Source organism: Anser brachyrhynchus (genome assembly GCF_964034855.1).
Source record: "Anser brachyrhynchus genome assembly, chromosome: 7".
In the NCBI taxonomy this organism is placed as follows: domain Eukaryota; kingdom Metazoa; phylum Chordata; class Aves; order Anseriformes; family Anatidae; genus Anser; species Anser brachyrhynchus.
The window spans coordinates 19,411,416-19,436,720 of NC_137701.1; the positions used below are offsets into that span (position 1 = coordinate 19,411,416).

General features: G+C 45.7%; 1 protein-coding gene across 5 annotated transcripts in view; it reads left to right on the top strand.

Moving 5' to 3' along the window:
• WIPF1 (WAS/WASL interacting protein family member 1) overlaps positions 1 to 25,305 on the top strand; it is a 55,087-nt gene that overhangs the window by 17,781 nt on the left and 12,001 nt on the right. For 2 of the 5 annotated variants that reach the window (XM_080600832.1, XM_080600833.1), the window contains exons 2-5: positions 3,103 to 3,215; positions 21,024 to 21,112; positions 22,442 to 22,571; positions 24,787 to 24,963. In XM_080600832.1, the coding sequence (XP_080456958.1) occupies positions 21,062 to 21,112; positions 22,442 to 22,571; positions 24,787 to 24,963 (358 nt within the window). In that variant the 5' untranslated portion in view covers positions 3,103 to 3,215; positions 21,024 to 21,061. Of the gene's footprint in view, positions 1 to 95; positions 118 to 3,102; positions 3,216 to 3,239; positions 12,726 to 12,746; positions 19,056 to 21,023; positions 21,113 to 22,441; positions 22,572 to 24,786; positions 24,964 to 25,305 lie in introns of those variants that run through there. The other 3 variants (XM_080600834.1, XM_080600836.1, XM_080600835.1) reach the window with 3 other exon arrangements.

Below are 25,305 nucleotides of genomic sequence, written 5' to 3' on the forward strand. Positions count from 1 at the left end.
TCCGCGTATGTTTTTTCACTGAGTTTTGGTGGAGCGGGGGCTAAAGCCATCAGCACGGCTTGTGTCGTGTTAGCAGCGAGTGAGTGAGGTGGGCTTCCGCAGCAGGACCTTACAAAGGTAGAAGTAGGAAGCTTTTCTCTGAGTTAGCCCGGTTTGTGAGAAGCTTGGAGCCTGCCCTGCTATACAACAGCAGCGTGGAGCTGAATCCGGTTAGAAATACGAACAAAATTTTCTCTGACTGGGTGAAGTTTCTCATATAATCAGCAAAAGGTCTGGATGTTTCATAGAAGGGTTCAGTGTTAATAAATACCAGAAAGTGCTTTCTCAAACACAGGTTAAAGCTATTGATTACAGTGAGAAATCTGTTTTGTTTGTTTTGGCTGGTGCTGACTCTCTAACTGTTCTGTTTGATTTTACTGGTGCAGTCTCTTTGTAAGGTTTTCTCTCGTTCCCTACAACGTCTGTTGAGGAATTCCATCTCCGCCTTTCTGTGCTGGAGGCTTTTTGGCTTGGAAACCCACTGTATTGGGAAAGAAACAGCACCAGTTTGGTGCTGGAGCGCTTGGAGCTCTCAAAGCGAGCGTGTTTGGTGGGGTGTACGTTTTGTATTCCTACAGAAAAAGTACGGTTGTTATTTTTAAATGTTGCAAGAAAATTGTGATTCATTTTTTAATGCAAAGTTGGAGGGAAAGGTAAAAAGAAACTTCAAGAGGATAAAATGCAGAATATTTTAGTAGCACGTTACAGACTCTGAAATACAGCTTGTGGTGGAAGGTTAACTGAGCAGCTCTCCGTCTCTATCTTTCTAATGGGAAAGATCTGGGGAATATGAATGAAAGAAAATCTTTCCTCTTCCCTCTTGTGCATATGAACTTCAGCAAAAACATGGTCCTTCATCCTTTGCGACAGCACCTGGCATTCCCGGGCAGCACAGCGGTAACTGCAATGCGGGGCGAGCCCTGCAGGGAGGCCGGTGTTTGGGTACGGGGATGGGTCCTGCTGCAGGGACCCTGCACCCAGCCCAGCGCTGTAAGTGTAGCCCGGGCTGAGGGCAGGGATGCTTTTATTTGGAAATAGCAGCCTTGCAGAGCCGGCTGTCAAGTTTTGAGCTCTGGAGTTTTAAAAGCAAGGCTCGAGCCTTAGCTGGGCTCCTCTGCTTCTGCAAATCTAGCAGATTTTGCAGAGTGCCACAGTTCTGTCTCAGATCAGTCTTTCTGCTTTGTTAGGGTTTCTAACCCCCAACTCTGAAACTCAACTCTGCTGTAGAACTAAGAATGTGATTTAAAACCAATTTAGTAAAATCCAACTGCAGACATTTTAATTTCAGCCTAATCCTGCTTTATAGTGGCTCATCTCGTACAGATTAGGAGTTGTTTTAAGCTAAATAAAATGGCTTGTAAATAATATATTTGGTATTTGAAAGTGAATTCAAAAATAAACGGATACACTTTTCTAAATAAATAAAGCCCATTGCTGTTCCTCGTGTACCAGGAGCAAGCCCAGCCAGCCAGGACTGACAGAGGAGGGGGAGAGCATAGGAGAGGGGGTTCGGAGCGGGCCCCTTGCACCAGCTTGTGTTAGGAAAGCCAGGGCAAGAATGTTTCTTTCCCAAACAAATTAAAAAAGAAATCTGCAAAAGGAGGAAAGGGAATAAAGAGTACAGACTAAACAAAAGGAAATAAATATGGCTTGGAATGAGAGAGAAGGAAACCAAAAGAAGAAAATAGTAAAAAATGGAACCAGATGGGGACAAATTCTGTGCTCAGGAAAAAAACTGCTCTTTTACTGAAGTTGGGAAGGAAGGGGAATTGGCTGTATGTGTGTGGACATGTTCGTAACACCTACGGAAGAAACGTTCCTTTTTCTGGTTTTTGGTTGTTTTTTTTGGGGGGTGGGGGTGTGTTTGTTTGCTTGCTTTTTGTTTTTTAATGATTCCTTTAGGTTTCTTTTCCATGGGAAGTATTAGTGTAAATCTTTGTAACTGAGATAGCTTCAAAGTTAGATGAAATCTACTTTAAATTTGCCTTAATTCTGCAAATAAACAGAAAAACAGAATGCACACAGCACCACCTAAACCTCCAGCCGGTGATGCTCCCCAAAAGCTGCTGCGCCATGTTGCTCTTGGGGCTTCGTGTCCCCAGTGCACGTGGATCCACGGCACTACGTTGTCCTGCTCTGCAGGGGAAAATGTGAGTTAAAATCTGTAACGCCAGCTAATGCAAACCTGAACTGTACAGGCAGCTTCAGAGAGTTTATTGCAGGATCCCCTTGTGGGTTTCATTTCACCGCGTAGTGCAGGCACAGGTTTTGTACCAGTGAGGAATTGGAGTCTGGAGACTTTGATCTCTCAATGTAAGTAAACCCATAAAATGCTGAATGGGCACCGTTCTTGCATTTTCCTTTAAATTGACTGGATTGTTAAAGGCATGTTGTTGTTTTTTATTGTCAAGTACCTCGAATGGACAAGGGTGTCTTTTGCTGAGACATCATTTGCAGCACATCTCTCTCATGTCGTGCTGGCCATTCCCTCCCCCTTCCTCCCCCTCACTCGAAGGCAAGTTCTGCAAATCATTTCTGTAATTAGCTGTTAAAAGCATCTAGAGGTTGAAGGAGGTTGGTTTTACTTTTGTTTAGTTTATTTGTTTTAGCTTTTGTATGCATTTTTCTCTAGCCTAAACTATTGGAATCTCTTTACTACAAAGCTGGTCAGGAAACCATGGCTCTTTTAAGAGGAACAGTAGACAGCTCCATTCAGTCTTCCTTCTGTATCCATCCACGTATGTTTTTAAGGCTTTTCTGCTTTCGTTCCACCATTTATACTGGCCTTTACGATGCTCTGCTGAAGTCAGTGCTATTATCTCAAATTTGTTTGAAAACAAATTGGGCCTTTTGGCTTCAGCAAATGATACTAGGAGAACAAATGGTGTATTTGCCTTTCATTTTCTTCTTTAGATGGAGACAGCTTCCTTTTTACACACGGCCAGTTTCTCACGCAGAATTTCTACTTAAGCAAGGAAGTGTCCAGCAGTTGCATACCTAGGCTCCATGGTCCCCACCATTTCAGTTTTGCAATTAATAATGGTGTCTTTTTCTTCCTTGCAGGAATGTACGTCCTGGGAAATGTTATTGTGTCTAATTAACTTCAGCAAGTGCGTTCTGGAGTGAATTTGCCAGGCCTCGTGTTCTGCCCGAGCATCTCTCCAGCTGCTGAGGAGGTACAGAGCCCTCAGGGTCTGCTTGGGGGGGACAATGGGAGTGGGGAGGTGTTACTGCATGCGCAGTGGCATGGGAAACCGGTCTGCAGCACGTGTAATCTCCCAGCTATAAAAGGCCTATATCAGTTGGAAGGCACAGGGCCATCTCATCAATACTATTAAAGGTGTCTTTATTTGCAATGTGGTGATTGTGAAAAAAGTTTTGTTTTTTTTTTTTCCAAAACCAATTCTTTTCCATGTAGGATTAATAGCAATGCTGGTTTACCGTTGTGATCTGACATGGCACACCTTTCCTTTCCTAATGTCAGGTGTAACTGTCTTAGGTTGCACTTGCTTCGGAAACCACAGCCTGGAGAAATCTGGGTGCCAGGGCTGGGACATGAGCGAGGGAGGAGTTAGTCTCACGACTTGGCAAACTTAGTTTGTGGCTCCACACACAACTCAAACCAAGCATTCTGAACTACCGCAGGATGAGGACTGGTGCAAAGCCTCCTAATACTAGTTATTCCATGTTTGAGGACTGAAAAAGATGGTACAACATGGATGGCTCAGTAGCCAAACATACTTCTTTGGACACGGGGGTTAGAAAGGATTACCTGTTTGAAGAAGGGAGACCTGCATATATGGAGAATACAAATATTTTTAAATTAACGTTTATATTTGATTTAAAATTAGTACAGTGAATACTGCAAAGAAACGTATAACACAATACTGAGATCAAGATGTTTCCATCCTACATTTCCAATGTGACAATGTGGGATCATGTAACGTCCTAGGAACAGCAACAGTGCTCAGAGGCTGAACAAATACAGCCCAGGAGGAAAGACTGAAGGAAATATGATTGCTTGTCCTAAGGAAGAGGAGGTCAGAAGGACATGTAAACAGTTTTTGGGTAGCTGTGAAGAAGGGAATAAATTATTCTGCACACCAATTGTAAATAGAATGAGAAATAGCAGATGAAATTACAGCAAAGGAGGTTTAGATTGGGTACTTGGAAAAACTTCGCTAGCTGTAAGGCTAAAGAAGTACTAGAATAGATTACTGAGGGATATGCAGAATTTCTTTCACTGGAGATTTTTGAGAAGAGAAGACATAAATACCTGACAGGAATGGTATAAAGATCATCAATGGTACCTCAGAGGAAGGAGAAGGGTAGATGCCCTCCTCCAGCCTGTCATTCTGTATTTCAGTCTCCTTGTTGGCAGTAACTTTAAATTTCTCTGGTTATTGATGAAATCTGGTTAGTTATTTTAAAGGCAACAAACAGTTTCATATGTATGGTACAGAGAGGGCAGGTACGTGTTGCTCCTGAGTTACGTGAAATTTTGCTTTTCTCATTTGAGCATCACCAGATAAAGTTCATTATGCTGTGTACTGTGACAGCGTTATCAAGAGTAGCTGGTGAGGTAAACACCCGGTCTGCTCATGGTGTGAAAGGGAGACCAGAAAAGCTAGGCTGTGCTGCTTTCTTGGGCGAATAGTTGTGGGAAGACAGCAAACAGCTCATTTTTATCATGGATCAAAAAACTCTGGTACTAATGGCAAACTTTACATGCACACCGGCTGTGCAAATCCAATTTGATCTGCGTTGAACAGAATTTCCTAATAGCAAGTTTTGATGCGTCAGGGCTCACCTGAAACAGCATTTGGCTGCAGGTTTGGCCTGTGAAACGGGCACGTTGACAGATACAGAAGAAAACAGTGATCCCTGCAATATCACTTGTTTGAAGACTACTGGTCATCAGGACCAAAGCTGAAAAGAGACCGTAGACTTCATGAGAGTAATAATGTCTTATGACCTGATAAAACTAACATAAAGCTTCCTTCCAGCTGTGGATTTGATCCAGATGTATTTTTTCTGAGTTTCTTATGTCTCAGTTCTGAAAGAATGCGCTTTTTATCTGGAAGCTTATGGCCTCAAACTTGCAGTGGTTCTTAACTCTACATTTAATTACTAATTCTGATTTTGGAAACAGAGATGGTAAGAGTCATGTTTCAGTCTGTCATACGCTAAATGTAGTCTCCAAACTTACTTAAAATAAACCCAATTTGGTTCTGCCCTGTGTAAGCTAGCCAAACCGTTCAGTCAGGTTGAACAAGGTTTCAACTGTGTTTTAAAGGATTCAACAGATGTGATGCTAACTTTACCTAGGGTTTAACAATTGGGACAGCCACTCTTACTACAAAGAAATTAAAAGGGAAATTGGCTGCCAGCCTCCAATACCTGTTGTGTCAGGGCAGCTGCACTGAGCAGACCAGCCTGAAGTTTTCTCCTCTGAGCTTTTGGTAGATTGGCATTAGTGAGGATGAATTTGAACAGTCATGTGGAGTAAGAGGACTTGTTAATGAAGTATGCTCTGAAGAGGAAACACAAGTGATAAATGATGGTATGTGGCTGCTCTTGGGTTTGTGGGGATGTTTTTTTCATGGGGGCGGTATGCCATACAAACTGGTTTAGATCAAACAGCACCGAACTACTACTACCTATGCAAAAAGTTGTATTCTCAATACTAACAGGAGCTTGGCTACATCTACTCTTGCAAGGAGGCAAATTGCCTCTAAAATCCCAGGGCTCCCGGTGGGTTCCTGCACAGGCTGTGGAGCAGGTGGGCTCAGAGCTGCCTGCTAGGAAGGAGATGAGGTGCTGGCCTTGTACCTGGGGGTACCTGGTCCTGGGGAGGGCAGGCAAAATCTCACCTCGGCCCTCTGGCAGAGCCACCTGCCTCGCACATCCACCAGAGTAGGAAGGGACCTGCGCCGGCTGCCAGATGCGACCCGACACGTGAAGGGAGCGCAGCGCCCTGAGGCCCAGCACGAGGCTTCGCCCTGAGCGCACTCACTGCGTCAGAGCACCTGGCTGTCGGAGGTGATGGAAAACGGCTGGAGTAGAAATATTTAAAATACACCGCAGACAGTAGGTTGAGATTGCGTTCTTTTAGCTTTCAGTGACTTGGGCAGAGGCTCTCCTTAACATGTGTGGGCTCTGGCAGCTTCACAAACGGAGCATGGTGCTGAGCTGTGGCCCATGGGGATGCTGCAGCAGGTTATGTGGCTCCCTTCCCAGGAGGGTGCTGTAGAGCACGCCTCCTCTTAGTCTGGGGGAGGGTTGGCTAGTGCTTGCCATTAATCCATGAAAGACGTTGTCCTGCCTTTATTTCTTGGCAGAATCCATTAATAATCGTTCTTTCCAGCTTCTCTTCTTCACTCACTAGCTCAGTGTTTGCCATCTGCAGCTGTAAAAAGTTGTTTCCAAAGTGAAATAAATTGGAGCAAAGACTTCTGTAATCGGAGATGTGGAGGAGAGCAGAAGGGTGTGTTATACTTCATTGTCCTTGGTTGCTTTTGGTTTGACTTGTGCCATGCTTTAAACTAGTCCCCTTTACAGGACCTTGGGGCCCCCTGCTCGTGCACCAGTGGCACCAACGCAGCCCATGTCCCTGCCGGTACCAGGTGGTGATGGATTCGGGCAGTCAGCTCTGCACTGGGTCAGCAGCACCATATCAGTGCAGCAGTGGAGCATGAAAGCCTGAGACTCTATAAATAGGAGTTAGATGCTTAAGTTTAAAAATTTATCTTTGGATATCAAAGTTAGTGATTGCCATTATTGCTTTTCAGGACTTTTTTATTGAAATGCTTTTTAAATTAAAACAATCGGTTCATCAAAACCATTTTTCTTCCTGAGATCGAAGGTGAATTCAGCACACATTTTAAATTTCAAAATTAGAAAGCTTTGAAATTACCTTTTAAAAAACATTTTGAATACCTACAGCAAATGTAGGCTCTGCTGAAATTTTCACTCCTAAGAACAAAAAAATAAAATTTCAGTTCAGTTAAACTGAAATTATTTTTGATCATTATTTAAAAAATAGAAATCCCGATTGAGATAGAAGTCTCTGCATGTCTCAGATTTTGAAAGGATATAAAATTAGCTTCCTACTTGTCTCTTTTTTTGAAAATACATTGTTGAATACTGTACTATACCAACAAACACAAATAGAGGCTTTAATGCCTCTCCAAGTAAAATAGGAAATCTGAATTCAGAGTCTGAGTTGGTCTTTAATGTAACGTTAGAATTGCTCTGAGTTGAAAGGACCACAGAATGATACCAAACAGAACGTGTACCTTGTCATCTATTAAATTGCTAAAATAAGTGGAGAAGCATATGTCATAAATGAAATCTTCAGAAACTATCTTTAATTATGGGGCTTTTAACTGGACAAGGAAAACGTTAAGTATAGACAACATAACTGTGTGCCCTTGCTGTGGGTGTTTACACTGGCATCATCCACTGCAGATGTCTCCTGTGAGTACCCAGGTGCATATGTGCAAATTTCATAATCCCAATGTCAAGGCTGAGTGTTCAGTTAAAGTGCCAGGTGTAAACACCAAACATGCTGTTTCAGTGTTATCGCACCTCACGGGGCTTTATTGCATACAGTAAAGTCCTGCTGCAAGAGTAGACCGAGCTCCAAGATGTGTGTAAAAATGGCTTTTCAAAGTTATTTTGAGTTAGTTTTGTTAAAGCTGTGTGCCAGTAAGTGAATTAAAATGTAGTTGTGGTCGGTCAATACTCTGATCTCCATGTAGCTTATGGTGGTATAAATACGAAGAATTACTAGTATTGCCTGGATTTTACTCTTTGCATTTGGCAGCTTATTTATACAGTAATTGAAACATCTCTTAGCTGTACCTTCCTTTTCCAAGTAACTCTTGACATTTTTTCTTGCCAGAAGGCAGCATTGGAAATACTTAACAGAGAAATTCATCCTTGTATTACTCAGGATGTTTTCCAGATCGCACCAAATGGAAACTGTCGGTGAGAGGAGCAGTACATGAGCACTGCGGGTGACTTGCACACACGCAGACTCAGATGCTGAAAGCTAAGGTCACTCCTATTATGCATGGAGAGGTATTCAGCATGCTGTGGGTTAGATTTTTATTGCTTCACACAGAGCCAAACTAAAGGCGAATAGAGGAGGCAGAATTTCAGGTCTGCCCTTCCACCAGTCCTTCCCTGAATGGGAATCTGAAATAGCAGCCCAGGGCTTCAGGATCCTTGCCAGGCGATCTCCATAAACACCAGTCCTCCCGTTCCACCTCCCTCATGTGGTTTCAATTCACGAGGCTGATCTGGAGCTCATCTCCCAGCTGGCCGGGCAGTGAGGGTGTCTCCAGGCCTCTGCTCCTCCACCCAGCCCCCAGGTTGGCCCCTGGACTGGGGGTGACCTTCCGCAGGGCAGTCACCAAACCACTAATTCTCTCTGGAGCTGCTCTTCCCATGAAGCTGGTATGGAGCAGGAGATCCTCCGCGTGCTTTCTGTATGTATCTCCACTTGGTAGCCCTTCATTTTGTCCAGTAACCGGTCTTGGAGGCAGGGAAGTGCTGGCCAGCTCAGAGCAAGGCACGTGATGGGTTCAGTATCGCAGGAGGAAAAGAGTTCTCCATCTGCCCTGCTGGTAGGCTGCTTTACTCCTAGAGCAGCCCTCATCATTTACCATGCATATTCACATTACTATTCTTGGACTGCATCTTCCTCAGGTCTCTGTAGGTTTGGAGTGAAACTAATGCAGTTCATATCAGCTAAGTAAATCTGATACATCTTTTACTCACATAAAAAAAAATAGACTTTATTACTACAGTAAGAAAAGCTTGATTTTAAAGGCAAGGGATTTACACAGTGAATATGGGTATACTATAAAACGTATGTTGTTGGCTTTTGCTTTTTTTATTGAGAAAAAGACGGTCTGATTTGGTAGAATTTTTATCTAATACGAAGAACTAAACAATACAGAGATAATGGCAACCTTAAATGTACTTTACTTAGTGGTTACCTGGTCTGTTAGTTTTGTACAAGCCATGTAAAGTTTTTTTTGACTTTTCTTATTGTACAATATTTTAATAGCAATAATGTATTGCTTCTTCTATCCGCTTCTCTGGAATGAGTTGCAAGAGAAGTTTCTTGCTGGATTCCAGCCAAGCAAATAATCTGATGGTGCAGGAATGTAACATTTTGGACTTGTTTTTAAATGGATTAGAGTGAGGCATCATTTGCCAGTACTGACAGAATATTGAGTGAGCATGTAAATTCACACCTGAAATAGCGTGTTCTCAGTCGCACCTTTGCTTTTCTTTGGCGTTTTTAAATGCAACCAGTTCAACCCAAAACTTGTAGGGTAGCACATTGAAAGTTCAAATGTCTCTCTTTGCCTTAATGCACCTTGGGCTTTGTTTTATTTTGGTCGTTGTTGCTGTTATTGTTTTTATTGCTTTGGACATAGTTTTTAAAGTTCTGTAAACCCTTCTGGAAAGATGGTCACCTTTTGGCCCCAGTATCCGCCTACTTTGGGGTGAGCTAAGGCTGGCTCCAGCATGCAGAAGAGGTGACAGGGGGACTGCTTGCTAAAGCAGACCCTGTTTATTTCAGATTATTTTTTGCCTTCACTTTACTCTCCCTTTTATTCTTTCCATCCTGATTTTAAAGTCCCATCCACAGATTTGTTTTTATATTGCTGAAAACCTTTTAAAGTAATTATTGAAACCATAGCAGCCCATCTGAAAGCTTTCTGAGACTTAATACAAAGTACACAGCAGGCCAAACCTCAGAGGGCAGAGGCCCTCTTCCAAACCAGCAAGAACGGATGCTGAGAGCTGCTTTGATGGCTTGTGCAAATGGACACTTGGTCATCCAGCTCCCTGAATGTGCAGATACCCGGTGTACACTGCCCAGCTTCAGAATGCTTCAGGGTTTGGGGGCTTACTACTACCACCAATCGTAGTAAATACTTAAAACCCTTACGTATTCAAAGTAATGGTATATTTTTTTATATATATTCATTTATACCTTAATAACCTAAAAAAAAAATAATCCATTATTACCTTGCTTTGCAAACTTTCATTAATCCCCTTGGGAATTAGAAAAGAGCAATTGTTTTGCAACAGCCCAGCAGAGTCTACAAGGAACTTGACTTTCCATAGTTGTATTATTGAAATAAGCGTTTAAATGGCAGATCAAATGCTTTTTGCATCAGAGGTCAGAAAAGATGTGCAAACATGGGATATAAGTCATATGCAGAATGAGTCCGCATTTAGTATTTAGTCAGTCTGTAAGGTCTGGTGTGACTTTCTTTTCAGTTTGTGGTCTGTGAGCAGGGCCCAAAGGGAAAGTTACAAGGGGTTTTTTGGTAGGTCTCGGTCTGTTGAGGCAGATGAGAGTACATCTCGAAGCTTGCTCTTCCCAGACTGATGAAGCAGGATGCCAGCGGTGCCAAACTCAAGCGATGGCATTTCTGTCCAGGTTGTGGCTGTGGTCCTTGCCCCACCAGCCTTATGTGTCCACAAGACGGTGTTGTGGGAGCCAACATGAACCTGGACTGCTGACTGCGACATTCCTCAAATGCATTACTTATGTGCAAATGTGATTCACGGCCTCACAAATGATCTCTTTCATGACTAACCCCAAGCTACAGTGCACGACTGTGCACAGCAGAGAAAGTCTACAGACTTCTTGGGGTGTGCTCTTCTTAATCTTTAGGTCCGTTCATCCCAATCAGCTCAAACGCTTTCAGCAGTCATGAGGTGCCGTAGGTCTCATCCAGCCCCCTCTGAAAGTTGGCTTGAGCCGTTCCGCTTACTGTAACGAGAGTAAAATCAGACTCTCCAACTCCACCCATCTTAAACGAGGTTTGGAGTCTCAGCACTTCGCAGCTTCACATTCATCCAAAATTAACTCTCTGGATGGAAAATATTTTTTTTCTTTTTAATTAAAATCTCTACCAGACCCGGTCACCTGTTTCTCACAAAACTGATTTATGGGGCTTGCTACACTGAACAGAGGCTTTTATTGACGGTAATCTGGCACTGGGGCAGCGTTCGTTTTTCTGCACTGTCTGTGGCTGAGTGGGCTGCCTTACGTTACGCAGATCTGGGGCTGTGCTTTGTTTTGTTTTTCCCACACTCTGGACAGATCAGTCTTTGATTGCTCCTCTAATGACAGGTATTTGAGTTACCTTCTAATTCATGTCGACACCTGGGCTGTAAAAACTCTAATGCACTCTTGCTTGTGTGCTTGTCTTTCCCTGCTGACTGCCCCGGCCGCTTAGATTTTTGTTTGGGCTTTTGATGTGAAATCTGAACTAATCGCCGAACACTGTAGTTTTTCAACATCCTTATAGGAGCACTGCAATATTTACAAGAGAGAGGGATTGGAAAACAGAGTTTTAAATTGATTCCATATGCCTGGCCCTGATGTGCCTCAGATATTTCCCCTTTAGAGGTAGTCACCATTTTAATATCGTTTTATAGATGCTGGCTGTAGCAGACCAGTCACAGTTCACTGCAGGTTTAGTAAGACTTAGCTGGTTGCGATGAAGAAAACACTTTAAAAAGCCTATTGGAAAACTAAAGCCAGTTGAATTCTAGACTTAGGCCTATGGAGAAGTAAAATCTGACAGCGTGAGATCCTTGTTCCTTTTCCATGTGCCTTTGCGTAGTAAGATCCTTCCTTTCCCCTGCGGCTGCCTGTCCTCCTGCTGCTCAGAGCGAGGGCAGCCTCGGGAGCGGAGCTACGCAGGTCGCAGCGCTGCGACTGCCGTGCCCTGGGCGTGGGATGGGGTGCGCTGGGGTGTCCTGGAGCTGCCACCACACAACCTGCACCTCCAGCCAGCCGCCTTCCAGCCCAGCCTCGGGGTCAGCAGGGAGAGAAGCCCCCCTGCTTGTAGCCACCACTGCTGAGGGGACCCGTGGCATGCCAGTGGGCAGCCGTGGCCAGCAGAAGTCCCCCAGGAACATCCCGGGGCTCTCTCACCAAACTGAGTTCCTGTGACTTCTTTCCATGCTGGCTCAAAGTTGCAACAGCGCAGCTGTCCAAGAAAACATTCAGGCTAATTCCTAATTCCTGACACTTTTTGGCCTGTTTTACCATGAAACGGTGGAGAAGGGAAAACAAGTCCTCCAGACTTCTGTCAATTTGATTCAAATGGAAGAATTTCTTTCATGCTCCACAAAGTAAACAAGTGGTCAGACCTGCAGCATCCTAAAAAATAGAGAGAGAGAGAGCTCAATATGCTATATATGCTCAGATGGAAAGGCAGGGAAGCCAATGTGAGAGGAAGTTATTTTCCCATGTCGGAAAGCTGAGCAGCACTGCCTGGTGAGGATATGCTCACAGATCTGGTGCTGGCAGAAGTCCTGCTCCTCAGGTGGATCACTTAGTCCCGTGCTTTCTTCTGATTCAGGGCTGAGTGAAGCTGGAGGCAATTCTGATAAAACCTTAATTTCTGAACCAGGCTGTCCACCCTACCAACAGCTCTTCAACCTTGAGGCTGCTAAAGTTTTTGAGAGAAAGCTGCGGAGCTCAGTGTGTGCTGCTGAACTGCCCCGTGGCACTGAGCGGTCACCTCCGTAGGAATGAGGCGAGGCACTGGAAAAAGCAGTCCCATCGGAGAGGAGCTCTTGAACTTTCTTATAGGAACAGTGTTTTGCGAACACAAAATCTGCACAAGGAAGAACAGGTGAGGAAATACGATGGAGAGAGATGTCAGATCCTTGTTCCCCTGGGTATGTTGTGCCTAAGTGGAGAAGCTGTCCCTATAGCCCCTCTGCAGCACCAAAACAAGGGGCCCTTTGTTCAAGACTGTGCTGAGGCTTGCCTTGAGCCTGGGTGAATCCTGCATTTGCTGTGTTGGGCAGCGTCCCGAGGATAATACAGTCTTCTGCATTGTTTCAGACATCTGGGGTGACCTAAAGCTGCTTTGGGCGGTAGGTGGTTGAACACTGCAGACAACTGCGCTCCGGACAGCTGAAGTAAGAGCTCAGGCACCAGCAGCTTGGTCCTTAGGCATCACTTTTGCCAGGAACAGAAGCTTTTTGCTGTTGGGCTTTTCTTTTTGGGGGGTCTGAGGGGAAAGGCTTCCCTTTTCTTGGCAGGGAGTGAGCTGCGGGAGGCTGCAGGGTTGCAGGCGGTGTCCTGCTGGGACACATCCTGTAACTGGGGGTGTGCTCACGGCGTTTGGCTCTACCTCCTGCTGGGGGTGGCACACGGGCACACGTGCTTGCTGTAGGTTAGCCGCGAGGGTCCCTCCAAGCACAGGCGGCTTTGCTGAGGTCCTGCTTCACAGGCAGGGGGTGAGGTTTCCACCTCAATGGGGTGGAAACCGACCCTCAGAGTCCCAGCGGGTGGAAGTATTTCTGTAAGCACTGGCTGAAAGAAGTTAGAGCAGCATGGATGGGGTGGAAGCAATTTCTATTTTCAGAGATGTACTTTCTGCTATACTGTATTCACTCTGAAATTATCAGCTTTTCTCAAGCCAACATCCAAACACTTAAAATGACCAAAAGCTCTGCTTTTTCTTCCAAGCACCGACTACAGTGGTGACTGGGGCCATCCTCCACAGTTAGCCACTGCCAGTGATCTTCCACATATCTTGAAAAATATGTCACTGAGAAGGAAAAAACTTCTTAAAATACTTGGATTAAAACAGCATTCTGACACCACAGTGGCCTAGTTCTTAGCTGTAATTTTCCATGGACGCAGCACCGCTGGATTTCTGCAGTATAACTCCTGGTTGCCTCTGACAGAGGAGGCTTGCTGGACACAGCTTGCCGTGGGCCACGAGCGCACGGGGCTGCTCCTGCCCTCGGCATCCTGCGGTTGTGTGCTGGCATTTCACTTGCCACTGACGGCAGTAACGGGCGTTGTTACTGTTTTCCTGTGACGGTAAGAAGTAGATCAAAAGCACCGAGGGGATTTTAAGACCCGGGGGAATTGCCCAGTGTGAGCTGCAGTCCTGTGCCCGCCCGCCGGGCACCTCCGGGCTCTCGTGCCCAAGTCGGTCCTGCAGGCTGGTGCTCTCTGCCCCAGCTTTTTTTGCACAGGGGGGTGGCACTTCTCAGTCTGGGTGGAAAGTCGTGCTCATACTGCTCATTTTGGGTACTGCTGAGAGTTTCTCTGAAATGCGAAAGTCCCGGATAAAATGGGCTTCCTCTCTCTGGCAGCGGCATCTCCCCAGAATTTCCCTGGGCCTCGTGCATCCATGGTAACTTCTCCTCTGTCTGTCTCCCTTTTGGGCCTCTAGTTCTCTGCGAGTGACTTTAAAGGTGAAACAGTAGTGCCTCCTCTTGCTACCACAGCTTCCTCGGGGCAGAGTGAGAAAACCTGCCATCTCACACCACTGTGGTGTCCTCTCCTGGGCCACGCAGTCTTGTGATCCCTGCACCAAAAGGAACGTAGTTTCAGCCTGAAACCATTCTTAAAAGACCAGTCGTTGACGTTAAAGGACACAGAAATACCAGGAGTGGCTTTTTAGGTGTCACTTTCCTCCTTTATCGCAGTTAAGAGGAGGAAAACCCGGGCTCTCCTGCTAGAGCTGAGCAAAGGGCAGACAGACAGCATCCCTCCAGTGCCTCAGCTGCGTCTGTGGGGCCGCTGCAGTGCCTGTCAGAGGCTTTGCCTTCCTGTGCGTGTGTGTGGCTGAGCCCAGAGAGGCTCCTAAATGCTCTTTCTTCACCGTCTAGGGGAATTCCTCTTCAGTCTGTTCAGGTAGCTTCATGCTGCAGTGGGTTGGCCTTGGTGTCCTTGATGAACCCTTTAGGGGGGTTAAAACCGTCTGTCTATTTATAGGCATTTACAAGTTTCTATTTGTTTAGAAACTAACCCTTTGCTTTAGTAAAAGGAGAAGAAGAAAAATATCTGACGTTTTCCAGGTGGGATTTACTGACACGGTGTTGTGCAGGTGGGATGTCTTCAGCATCCCCCGAAGCTCTCCTTCACACCTCTCCGCACCCTGCACTGACCCCCTTGGTGCACACATCCCCGACGGCCGGGGAGGGGACGCAGGCGCGTACCGGTGGCACGGGCACACCGAGGGGAAGGGGAGCCCACAGGGGCGTGAGCGGGTTTCACAAGGCATCGCGGTAACTTTTTTTTTTTTTTCAAAATGGTTCCGTAGTTCTCTACTCTGTTGAACATGAAAAAATATTTTCATCTGTATGGAACTGTTTTTATTATTATTATTATGTGGGGAAAAAATAAGATTTTAAACTGTTTCCCAACTATTTTGTAACGTGTTTAGTTAGTTGTCCTTTTTGTTTTGAGAGCTACCGTACTAATGTACTTGGTAATCTAGCCTAATTTTCTCAAATTCAGATTTTTTTTTCAGTTTTCCTTTCCTTCATTAGCAGGAAGCACTGCGTTTGAACAAACCAAATCAATACCTTTTTGGAAGCTGGGCACTTTTGCACAGAGGGACAATCAGCATTTTAATTGGTGACTTCATTTTTTTTCCCCTTGAGTTCTATCAATTCTATTTTATTTCTGCAGTTGTTTGTTCCTTCCTCTTTTTTCTGCTTGGAAATTAATCATGCAGGAAATGATTAACCACAGAGAGCTGTCTGTCTGCCTCTGACTCAACGCCTGTAAGAGGGGGAGCCTCGAAGCGGCTTGAAATGGCTGCATGCAAACTGTGCGCTTGCACTCCAGCTCGCGCTGTCCATCCCACGTCAGATGTCACTCTTTTTAGCACTTGTAACGCTCCTGAGAAGATTTCTGAGGTACCAAATTAAATCCAAAATGCCCCAAACTTGTTTCAGTTTAGTGCTGCTTATGGATGGCTTGGCAGAGCAAGGGGCTGCTTGCGGAATGCAACGTACGCGGTGTCACTCCTGCGCTTTGGTTTTTCCATGAAATTAGCCCTTGTCACAATGTGTAGCATATCGTAGCATCTTCATACCACTCCTGCTAATGAGGGCCAGCTGCACCTGGCAGCATGCAGAATGCAGAGCTTGCTGGTGCAGCTCTGCTGGTCTGGCTCACCTGGGGCAAAGGTGGGCATCTCGCTGGCTACTGGCCAGGGCGGCTTTCCGAGCCGCACGGAGGCACCCCCTGGGCTGGTGGCGGCCTGCAGGCAGGCTGCCCTCACAGCAGAGGCTCTATTGAGATGATGCAGAGCACGCACAAAGAGGCTGGTTGCGTGTCTGCCGGCCGCAGCGGGGACCCTGGCCACTGCTGGACCTCCGCGCAGTGGAGCAGGAGCCATGCCGAGTTTGCCAGCTGGGGAAATTCTGCTCTGCTTCTGGTCATATAGGCCTCTGTTTGGAGCCCAGAGGCTGGCATTTTTTAATCCTTGCTGCTGTAGCACCAGGATTTCTTTAAACCTAGTATTTCCCAAGCAGCTTTTCAAAAACAGTGATAATTGCACATTTTCTTGGCAGTAGTGTCAAGGGCATGCGCACTGGGTTCCAAAGTACTGATGCTCCTCCTGACTTGTTCTTAGGAAATCAGTTCTTTTTCGATACCCTGCAGCGCTGAATGTTACAAGCAGCTTGGTTGTTAGCAGTAAGGTAAAATTTACTACTGGGCGGATCGGTTGCTGTTGCAGATATTTTATGGTGTCAGCTGTTAGCGATTGGACGTAACATCCGTTCCTTAAAATAGGCTGTTTCCCACTGACCAAGAGCAAATAATGAACCACGAGTCCATTGCTGACATACGGGATGATAGCCAAAGCTTCCCTCTAGCTGCAGAGCTGCACTTAGCATCCCGGGACATCTCTGTGCAAAACACAGATCCTGCAAAGCAGCGGTGAGTGAAGCAGCAGCAGGATTCAAGCCCAGCACCATGCAGGCTCGAGCCCAGGGGGTGCTGCGGGTCCCTGGGGCCGGCCTCAGCACTACGCTGTGTACACAAGCCCCGGGTCACTGTCCCTGTACAGTGCTTTACTGGTCTTCCTGCAGGCTTGCCCTGCTCGGAGTGGTGAATCCAGAGAGAGACTTCGTTTTTGCTTACAAAATGTCAATCAAAGAAATAGATCATAAAAAATCTAGCAGCCCAACGGCGTGGGTGAGTTGGAGCTTCAAAGGCAGTGGTGCCGTTTCTTGCCGCAGTTTCGGTTTGAGTTTCTGATGCTCTTTTGCTCAGTAGCAGAAGCAGAGTCAGGGAGGGGCAGAAGTACGAGTGAGGTTGTGGCATGACTTATGTTTTTAGCTAAAATTTTATAAATGGGTGTGTTTTACTCACTCTGCAAGCGCATGCGTTATACTTCTGTGTGGGGGCATGCAGGTTTCTGACTAATGCTGTATTATCTTTTTCCTGATGGCTCCTGAGGGAAGTATATGCTCCAGGACACATCGGAGGCCTAGGAATCACATTTCAGACTTGTGTAGGGGAAAGCTGTCCTTTTGGTAGGCTCCGGAATACTTCTGACTCAGCCAAGTATTTAGCGATACACACTGCGTTTCTAAACAACTAGGCAGGAATGTCAATGCCTTTACTGGGTGACCAAACGTAGTCATCTAAAAGGCATATTGCAGCTTCCAGGCCCATTTAATAACTTATGTTTGCTTACCACTTTTAGCTTGATTTGTCCACCCAAAATTACTCAAAATCATCAAATCCATTTCAGCAGATCTTTTTTTGGGAAAATTTAATAGAAAATTGTCGAAGCAAGGACGCCGCATGCAAACAATTCTGCAGAATACTTGCACTAAACTTGAGGCCAGTGCTTCCTGAGTTTGGCCTGCTACAGAAGCTTGCCCTGCAAAATGCTGTTTTCCAGACCCTCTAGCAGCTGCATCAGGGCCACAGGGCTTGCTGAGCAGCAGCTAGATGCTAAGCTGACCGGCATGCAGCTGCAGATCTGGCTTCCACCCCTGCCCTGCCGAGAAAACCCTTCGATACCAGAAGAGGTGTTAGGTAGTCTGCAGCTGATTGCTGTGGGCACGTCGGAGAAGCATCCTTTCTCAACAGGACAAGAGTGGAAACTAGATACAGAGCTAGTATAGATTTATATATACATCTATACATGTTTCTATATAAGCACATCTCTATATTTGGGTGCATATCTCTATATTTGGATTTATACACATCTGGAGAGAGACAACTATACATCTGTATGTCTCTATGTATACATGGATACCTATGTATCTATCTACTATAGGTCTCTGGAAGAAGGCATAGGCAAGCAGGAGGCCCCCGGTGCCGTTTCCCTCTGGCCCCCCTGCAAACAATGTGCGCAGGGAGGGTTTTGGAGAGGCAGGGTGAGTCTGTGGGTAGCAGCTTCCCATTAGAGAGCTCAGGCTTTGGGTCCTACCTTGCTTCCCCTCCAGTGCCATCAATTCCTTACAAAACTGACCTAAAACAACCCAGTGAAAAGGAAAGAAAGGAGAAAAGAACAGCACGAGCATGCAGAAGGCAAGAGGTTAACAAACAGGGAGGTGGGTGAGTTAAAACATTTGCAAAAATGCTGCTTTTTGGAGAAGGTTCTTCCTAGACCAGCTAGCTCACCTGCTGCGTGCAGGTTCGAGCTGCCTGAGGAATTCATTAAAAGTCTGATTACAAACCAGACTTTACCCTCCCTGCTCAAGGGGCTTTTCCCTTGGCACGTGGAGCCCCAAGAAGATTCAGGGTCCGTTACGAGGACTGTTTCAGTCTCTTACCAAAGCAGTGCAGGGAGCAGTTTCTCTTTCTCGTTTTAAGCAGTTGAAGGAGTTAAAAGCTTGGTGAAGTAGCTTACTGGCACAGTTACGCTAGAGACAACTGCAGCTGCGAAAAGGCTGCGTTAAGAAACAGGATGGTTGTGGTCTGCTGCAAGAAATAATTTTCCTGTTGACTATTTTTTTAAACAGGAAGTTGAAGAACAAAGCAGCATTAGTCTCAGTTCTTTTAATAGAGTTCAGATTTAAAATACTGAATTTAGGATACTAAGATCAGGAAAGGCTGGGGCTTTGCGCAGAGTTTTATGTAAGGACTGAGAGCTGGGAATATGGAAGTGCGAAGGACAAGCGGATTCAAGCGGGTCCTTCAAATCTGAACCTTGTGCTTCTCTGGCGACGCGTTCATAGGAGAGGTAACTGCCCACAGGGTGGATGAGAAAACGTGTGTGGGTTTGCAGGATTTTGTGAGTGCGTGTGTTTGCACAGCGCTGCGCAGACTTGGCTTCGCACAGTTTCCTCTTTGTCAGTCCGGCCGTCTGTCAGCTTCCCCTCTGCTCTGCTCGTGCTTTCTCAGTAACAGGAAAGAGCAACAGCTTCTGCAGCAGAGGAAAATAAAACCTCCCCACGCGAGAGAGAGCGGTAATGCCTCACGCCACTCTGAACTCCTGTTTTTTTTCTCGCTAGTCAGCTAGACTTAGGGGTGATGTGGTTGTTTCCTCTCCAAGCCCTTTTCTCTCTCAAGATTTTAGACGAAATCCATTAAAGTCTCCTTTTAGAGACTAAGCATTCTCATCTCAGGAAGGCAGCTCAGCAGTTTTTGGTGTGGCTTTATTATCTATATTCTAATTCTGCCAAAGCCTGAGCATCTGACAGGATACAGCTGTACTGCTAACCATTTTTTTTTCTAACACACCTATCACAGATCATCTCAGAGGTATCACAGACTTTGTAGGTGGGGGCCCACCTCAAATGATAACTGCAAGTGCCATTTTGTTTCATTCTGAACGTTTTCCTGGTGTTCATTCAACCTCTGAAGCATGCTGTACCTACCACGAAGCTGATCGGGCAGAGATTGCATTACTACCGTTCTCCTTAGTTTTCTCAAAACCAATTAAGTGACTTCAGAAAGTGAGAGATGTGTATTCTTGTAAGCAACCGAATGGGGACATCAGCGTGGGGTTATTTGGAGAATAACCCCCATTGCTGTCACGCTGACCTGCCACGTGTAAACACGGTGCACACAGTGGCTAATTGCCACTGGGCCCTCGCCTCTGATGGCTGGATGCTCTGCGCACCTCCTGCACAAGAGCAAGGCCGAGCCCGTCAGCAGGTCTCTTGAAGCAAAAGCATTTTTAGAGGCAGACAGCGCACCAAATTGCTGAAATGTCACAGCACCGTTAGGAGAACCTTGGACCCTCCATTAGGCACGTTTCCAACTAGCAGTGTGCCGGAAAAAAACCCTTTTGACTTGAAAAAAAAATATATCCTCAGTGCTTTAGTGCTTTGCTTATTTTTTTTTCTCTCTTTAATATTTTGTTCCACTGAATTTCTCTCTCACGTATGCTTGTCCTCAGATTACCCAAGGTAGTTCTGCTTGGGGTGGGAAAGAGCAGGAGCCTGGTCTCAGACAGGGAAGCTGGGGAAGGCTGGTCTCTGGCCACCAGGCTTTCCCCTCTGCAGCAGCTGGCGGCTGAGGACAGGCTGCCTGCTTGCTCCTCCTCCCCAGGGAAGGTGCACTGAGCATGGCTGCCTTTGCTGCTCCTGAGAAGGAGGAAAGTGCGTTCAGAGGTGGTGACGGAGCCTGGCTCCTTCAGAGCAAGCAGGGAGAGGGGAAGAAGCATGGGTCTTCGCTAGAGGTCTGCAGTTCCACCCTGCCCATAATAGTAGAGCAGTGTTATATTCCACCAGATTAAGAGCTTCAAAAGTTCAGCATCTCTTTTTGAGTGTGAGACGATGCCTTCTTGAAGTAAGGTTTGGTGGTGTAGCAGTGGGATTATCCTGCTATACTTCCATGGGAACAGGATTGTTGGATTAAACAAAATTCAGTTTTGTTGTTTATTGTTGCATGTAACCATATTGCACACATGCACACAATCCTTGCATACTCTTCGCTGTGGCAAGGCACAAAAATGCAAAACTAGATGTGTGTGTCTGTGAGTCTGCTTGGCTATGGAGATCATGTAGGGAGTGCCTGTTTAAGGATGCAGCTGTTTTCCATACGATGAAACATGAAGTGCTTTTCACAGACTACTTAGTCCTAGAAAATTGAGTAGATAATCCTGTTTGATGCAGGGTTTGTTTGTAGCTGAGTAGAAAGCACACCCAAAGGTGATAGATTTAATAATCTCTGGGTCTTTGCATTTCTGTGTTTTGCTGTGCAGGTTTCTTAGCAAGATCAGCTGGAGCTCAGCCTTCCACCATGCCTGTGCCTCCCCCTCCCGCTCCCCCTCCACCCCCAACGCTGGCCTTGGTAAGTTTTACAGAAGGTGGATGTACAGTATGCACTGTCCTCTATTGCTGCTTGTCATGTTGGAAGAGACATGCAGCAAGATGACAAGGGTGGGTATGGTATCTGGGGAAAGCTTTCCTACATTTTGTTTACAGCTGATTGATCCTGCAAGAGGGACCGTTACTTTCATTCCCTTTCAGCGCCCATGTGCATGTCTCTAGCCACATTCACTCTCCATCTTCCTCCTCCTCCCATGTTGGTGGTTTGATCTGGTGCAGGGATCCTGGGTGGAGAGGCACAGCTTGTCTAAGTCAGAGGAACTGAAGTCTTGCTCTCCCCTTGCTTTTTTCCAGCCATGTGTTCTCACCTTCTCCCTTGTTCCACTTTAATACTTATATGACCTGGTGGTGAACTGGTTCAGAGATCCTGAGCTGGCAAAATACAATCCCTAAAATCCTAAATTTTTTTTAAGGATAGCTCTTAACCAGCATAGCTCCCTCAGCCAGCCTGTGGTATAAAGGTACGAGACCCACTGCTGGCACAACGTGGTGGGTGAGACTACATTGGACCTGGCTTAAATCAGCCTAAGCTGGAACGAAGCCTGCCCTGGGCTGTGTTTGCTCTGACGGGCAGACAAGAAAGAAAGGCTTCTGGAAATGCTGTTGTAAAGTACTCAACCATTTTGATACCAAAGCCCTAGATGGTTACACAGATAAGCCGGGCTGTGCCCTGCTGCATAAGAGTCTTTCCCTCACTGCCCATCATCAGCAAGATACCAGCTCTGTGCTTGGTCCCTCCGTGGCAACTCTCAACACCTTTCAGGACTTTTCCATGACACTGATCTGATAAGTTAGAAAACTTTTCAGGAACCACCGTTTCGTAGAAGAAATCATATATACATGCACGTGTGTATAGCTAAAACTCCATCTTTCTTCTGAGTTATCCAGAATTTGTATAGTTTGAGTTTCACTACAGCTTTCAAGAATGTCCGTCTTTTGGTGCAATCAGATTGAACAGGGCCAGACTACTCAGTCTACAAAATGGCAATTTTCCATAGATGTACTTTGGCTTTCAGAAATTAGATTCTTGAATTCAAAAATATTCAAAAAAAAAAGTGTTGTGTTTCCACTGAATTGTGTGGGTTAGAGTAGCAGCACTGTTCGGGGCCTCAAGTCAGTGAGAAGGCCAGCTACTCATAACGTCATTCACAAAACCAGATAAGGCAGGTTACCCAGTCTAGTGCTGTTAAAGCAGAAACTTAGGTCTCAGGTAACTACCGTATTTGAGCAGAACTTTGTAGCTGGAACTTGAGGTTTATTTTACCTCCTCATTTTTCATTTTATTTTGCAGGCAAATACTGAAAAGCCAACCCTAAGCAGGTCAGAACAAGCGGGGCGAAATGCTCTGCTATCTGATATTACCAAAGGAAAAAAGCTAAAGAAGACTGTTACTAATGACAGAAGTGCTCCAATTCTAGACAGTGAGTATGATCCTACGTGTCTGTGTTTTTGTATGCTTTAATGGTTCTATGTGTCTGAATGCAGAAAATTGTTTTAGCTGTCGTCAGATTAACTGACATGGGAGAAGCGGGTAAAACAAAATGCCCAGAATTGGCATAAAAATAAATTCTGTTCTTCATGGGTTAAGTCACATGAGAAATCAAGTACTGCTTATGACGTGTGAGTGTCAATTTGTTTGCTTACTCTCATAAAGCAGTTTGTTTTCTCACAGTCACTTAAATCAGAACACCATGCCAACCCTGCTAGGAGACCGGCCGAGAAGCTGCAGCGGCTCAGGCAGGCAAACCCCCTTCAGGACTGAGGACAGCACAGAGAAAGTGCACAAAAATAAAGGCAGACTTGGCATGGCACCATTGGCTTGTTTAAGGACCTGGTACTGATCAAGCAAAGCCCCAGCTGGGTGTCATTGGGCAGGGGTGACTCAGGGCTGGTATCTTTTTGGCCAGGTTTGGTTGCTCAGCCTGCCCCGCGGTGCCCTGGCATGGTGCGGCACCTCAGCAGGCCTTGGTGCAGGAGAGGCCTCCGTCCAGCTGAGCTGCCGCTGGGCCTCACTGCACACCTTGGTGTGTGCCGAGAGGAGCCTGGGAAAGCCCTCGTAGCAAAGGCATCGGGAAGATGGATGGGAAACAGGAGACGGATAAGGGACAAAGGCCTGCTGTGGTGGTAGCACAGCACTTATTGCCCGGGGAGAGGAGACGTTTCCACAGACCGATTAGCAAATGTGATACAACTCAGTCCAGGTCCAGCCATGCAATTATAGGCTAGACTGTGATGGGAAGACGATGAGGAAAGAAGGAAACACCAACAGGAATGTGACCAAATAAGAATTAAAAAAAAAAAAAAGGCACAGTTCGGCAGCCAGCCATGTACCTAGCTTTAAACTTTTGAATATCATCTCTGCAATCAAATTTACACGTTCTAGCTAATCTAATGAGCTGGAGAAAAGCAGTTAAGGAGTTTAAAGGAGGGCTAAACAGTAAGATTAAAATTATGTGGCCTATTATCTTGTTTACATGAATTAACAAATCGTGATGAAAGACTAAAACGTAGTAGCAGCATTTCTCCAGAGGTTCACACCCTATATGAGTCAGAACCGAACTGAGCTAACATGCTTAAGAAAAGAGAAGGGTCATGTGAAACATTCCCCCATGAACGCATTCTTCCTCCTTTTTTTTCTGGGTGGGATTATTAGGAGTGCTTTTCATCTACAGGTTTTAATTACTTTAAAGTCAGTGAAATTTTTACCCACCCAAAGCTGTAGAAATCGAGATGCCAAGAAATTAAGCAATTGATCCTCAGCCATGTAGCCCTGTCACTGGGGAGCTGATCTCCATGGGTATCCCAACCTGTGGGCCTGATCATTTTGCGGTGATGTTCTAAACAGGGCTCTTCCCTGTATTTGTAACTGTGGAAATGCTTTAACTTTGCCTTTAGTGCTTCAGTGTTGTCACAGCAAAAATATTGATATTAGAGGAAAAACAGGAGAGGAAGGAGGGAACTGATTAAAGTAGTTCCTTCCTATTGGGAAAATTGGCAGGTTATGATCATATCACTGCATTTCTGGACCTACAGGAAAGTAATCAGAAAGGAAATCTCTTTCCCCACTAGGCTTTGTTTAAATAAGTAGATGTGTTGCAACTAAATCAGTAGTGACAGAGGTCTGTGTATTCTCAGAAGTGATCACCAGAGATGCCTCCAAGAGGAAGAATGCCTCTGCCTTCTCCCTCCTTTCTAATTTCCCATTTTCATCATTTGCTCTGTCTTTCAATTTGCTTATGGTGAGATGGAGGTGAAGGATGAGAGCAAAGGTATGAAGAAATAGAAAGCAGCTACATCGATGTTAAGAAAGAGAACATGATATTCTCAGAGGCCCTATCCATTTTCAGTTCCAAATTCTCCAGAGTGACTGTTTCTCTGCTTTCCAGTCCGGAATAGACTAAAGGAAAGTGGTGGCTTAATAAAACTCAGTAGCTATGTTTATTGCGCCACCTCTTCCATGGTGCAATAGTGGTGGTAGTGGTAGTTGTGATGATCCAACCTGAACAAAGGCTTGCTTGTGTATTTTGAAAGCTTGTCCTTTTTTCCCCAGTTACAAGTGTTGCTCTACTCAGAGTACTTTGCAGGATCAGCCTCGCTTCCCTGCATAACACGGGGGACTTTTTTTTTTCCCAACAGAACCCAAAGGACCTGGTGGAGGTGGTGGTGGCTTTGGTGGAGGTGGCGGTGGCGGCGGCGGGGGTTTTGGTGGTGGCGGCGGTGGTGGCAGCTTCGGTGGTGGTGGACCACCTGGCCTTGGAGGCCTTTTCCAAGCGGGAATGCCAAAGCTCAGATCTGCTGCGAGTCGAGATGCTGGTAAGAAAGACCTTGCGGTTTCAGCACAAACAAGTAAATGGCAGATTACTTATTAAAACCTTCATGCTACAGCAGTAAATTACCTGCTGAGATTAAGTATGTCTTCAGATATGTTAGGCTCTTAGGAAATGAAATTTTGACCTTGAATCTTGTTTTATTCTTAATACTAGATTTTATGAAGAAGCAAGACTCTTCCACCCCTCCTCCTAATGAAAACTAAAGGTCTTGGCAATGTCAAGTGGCTGCCTGCAAAGCAGTCAGTCAGACTAGGTTCTGCCTTGGCTGGGGGTGTGCAGGACCGGAGGGGAGCACAAGAGGATTCCTATTAATTCTCCCTTGTGC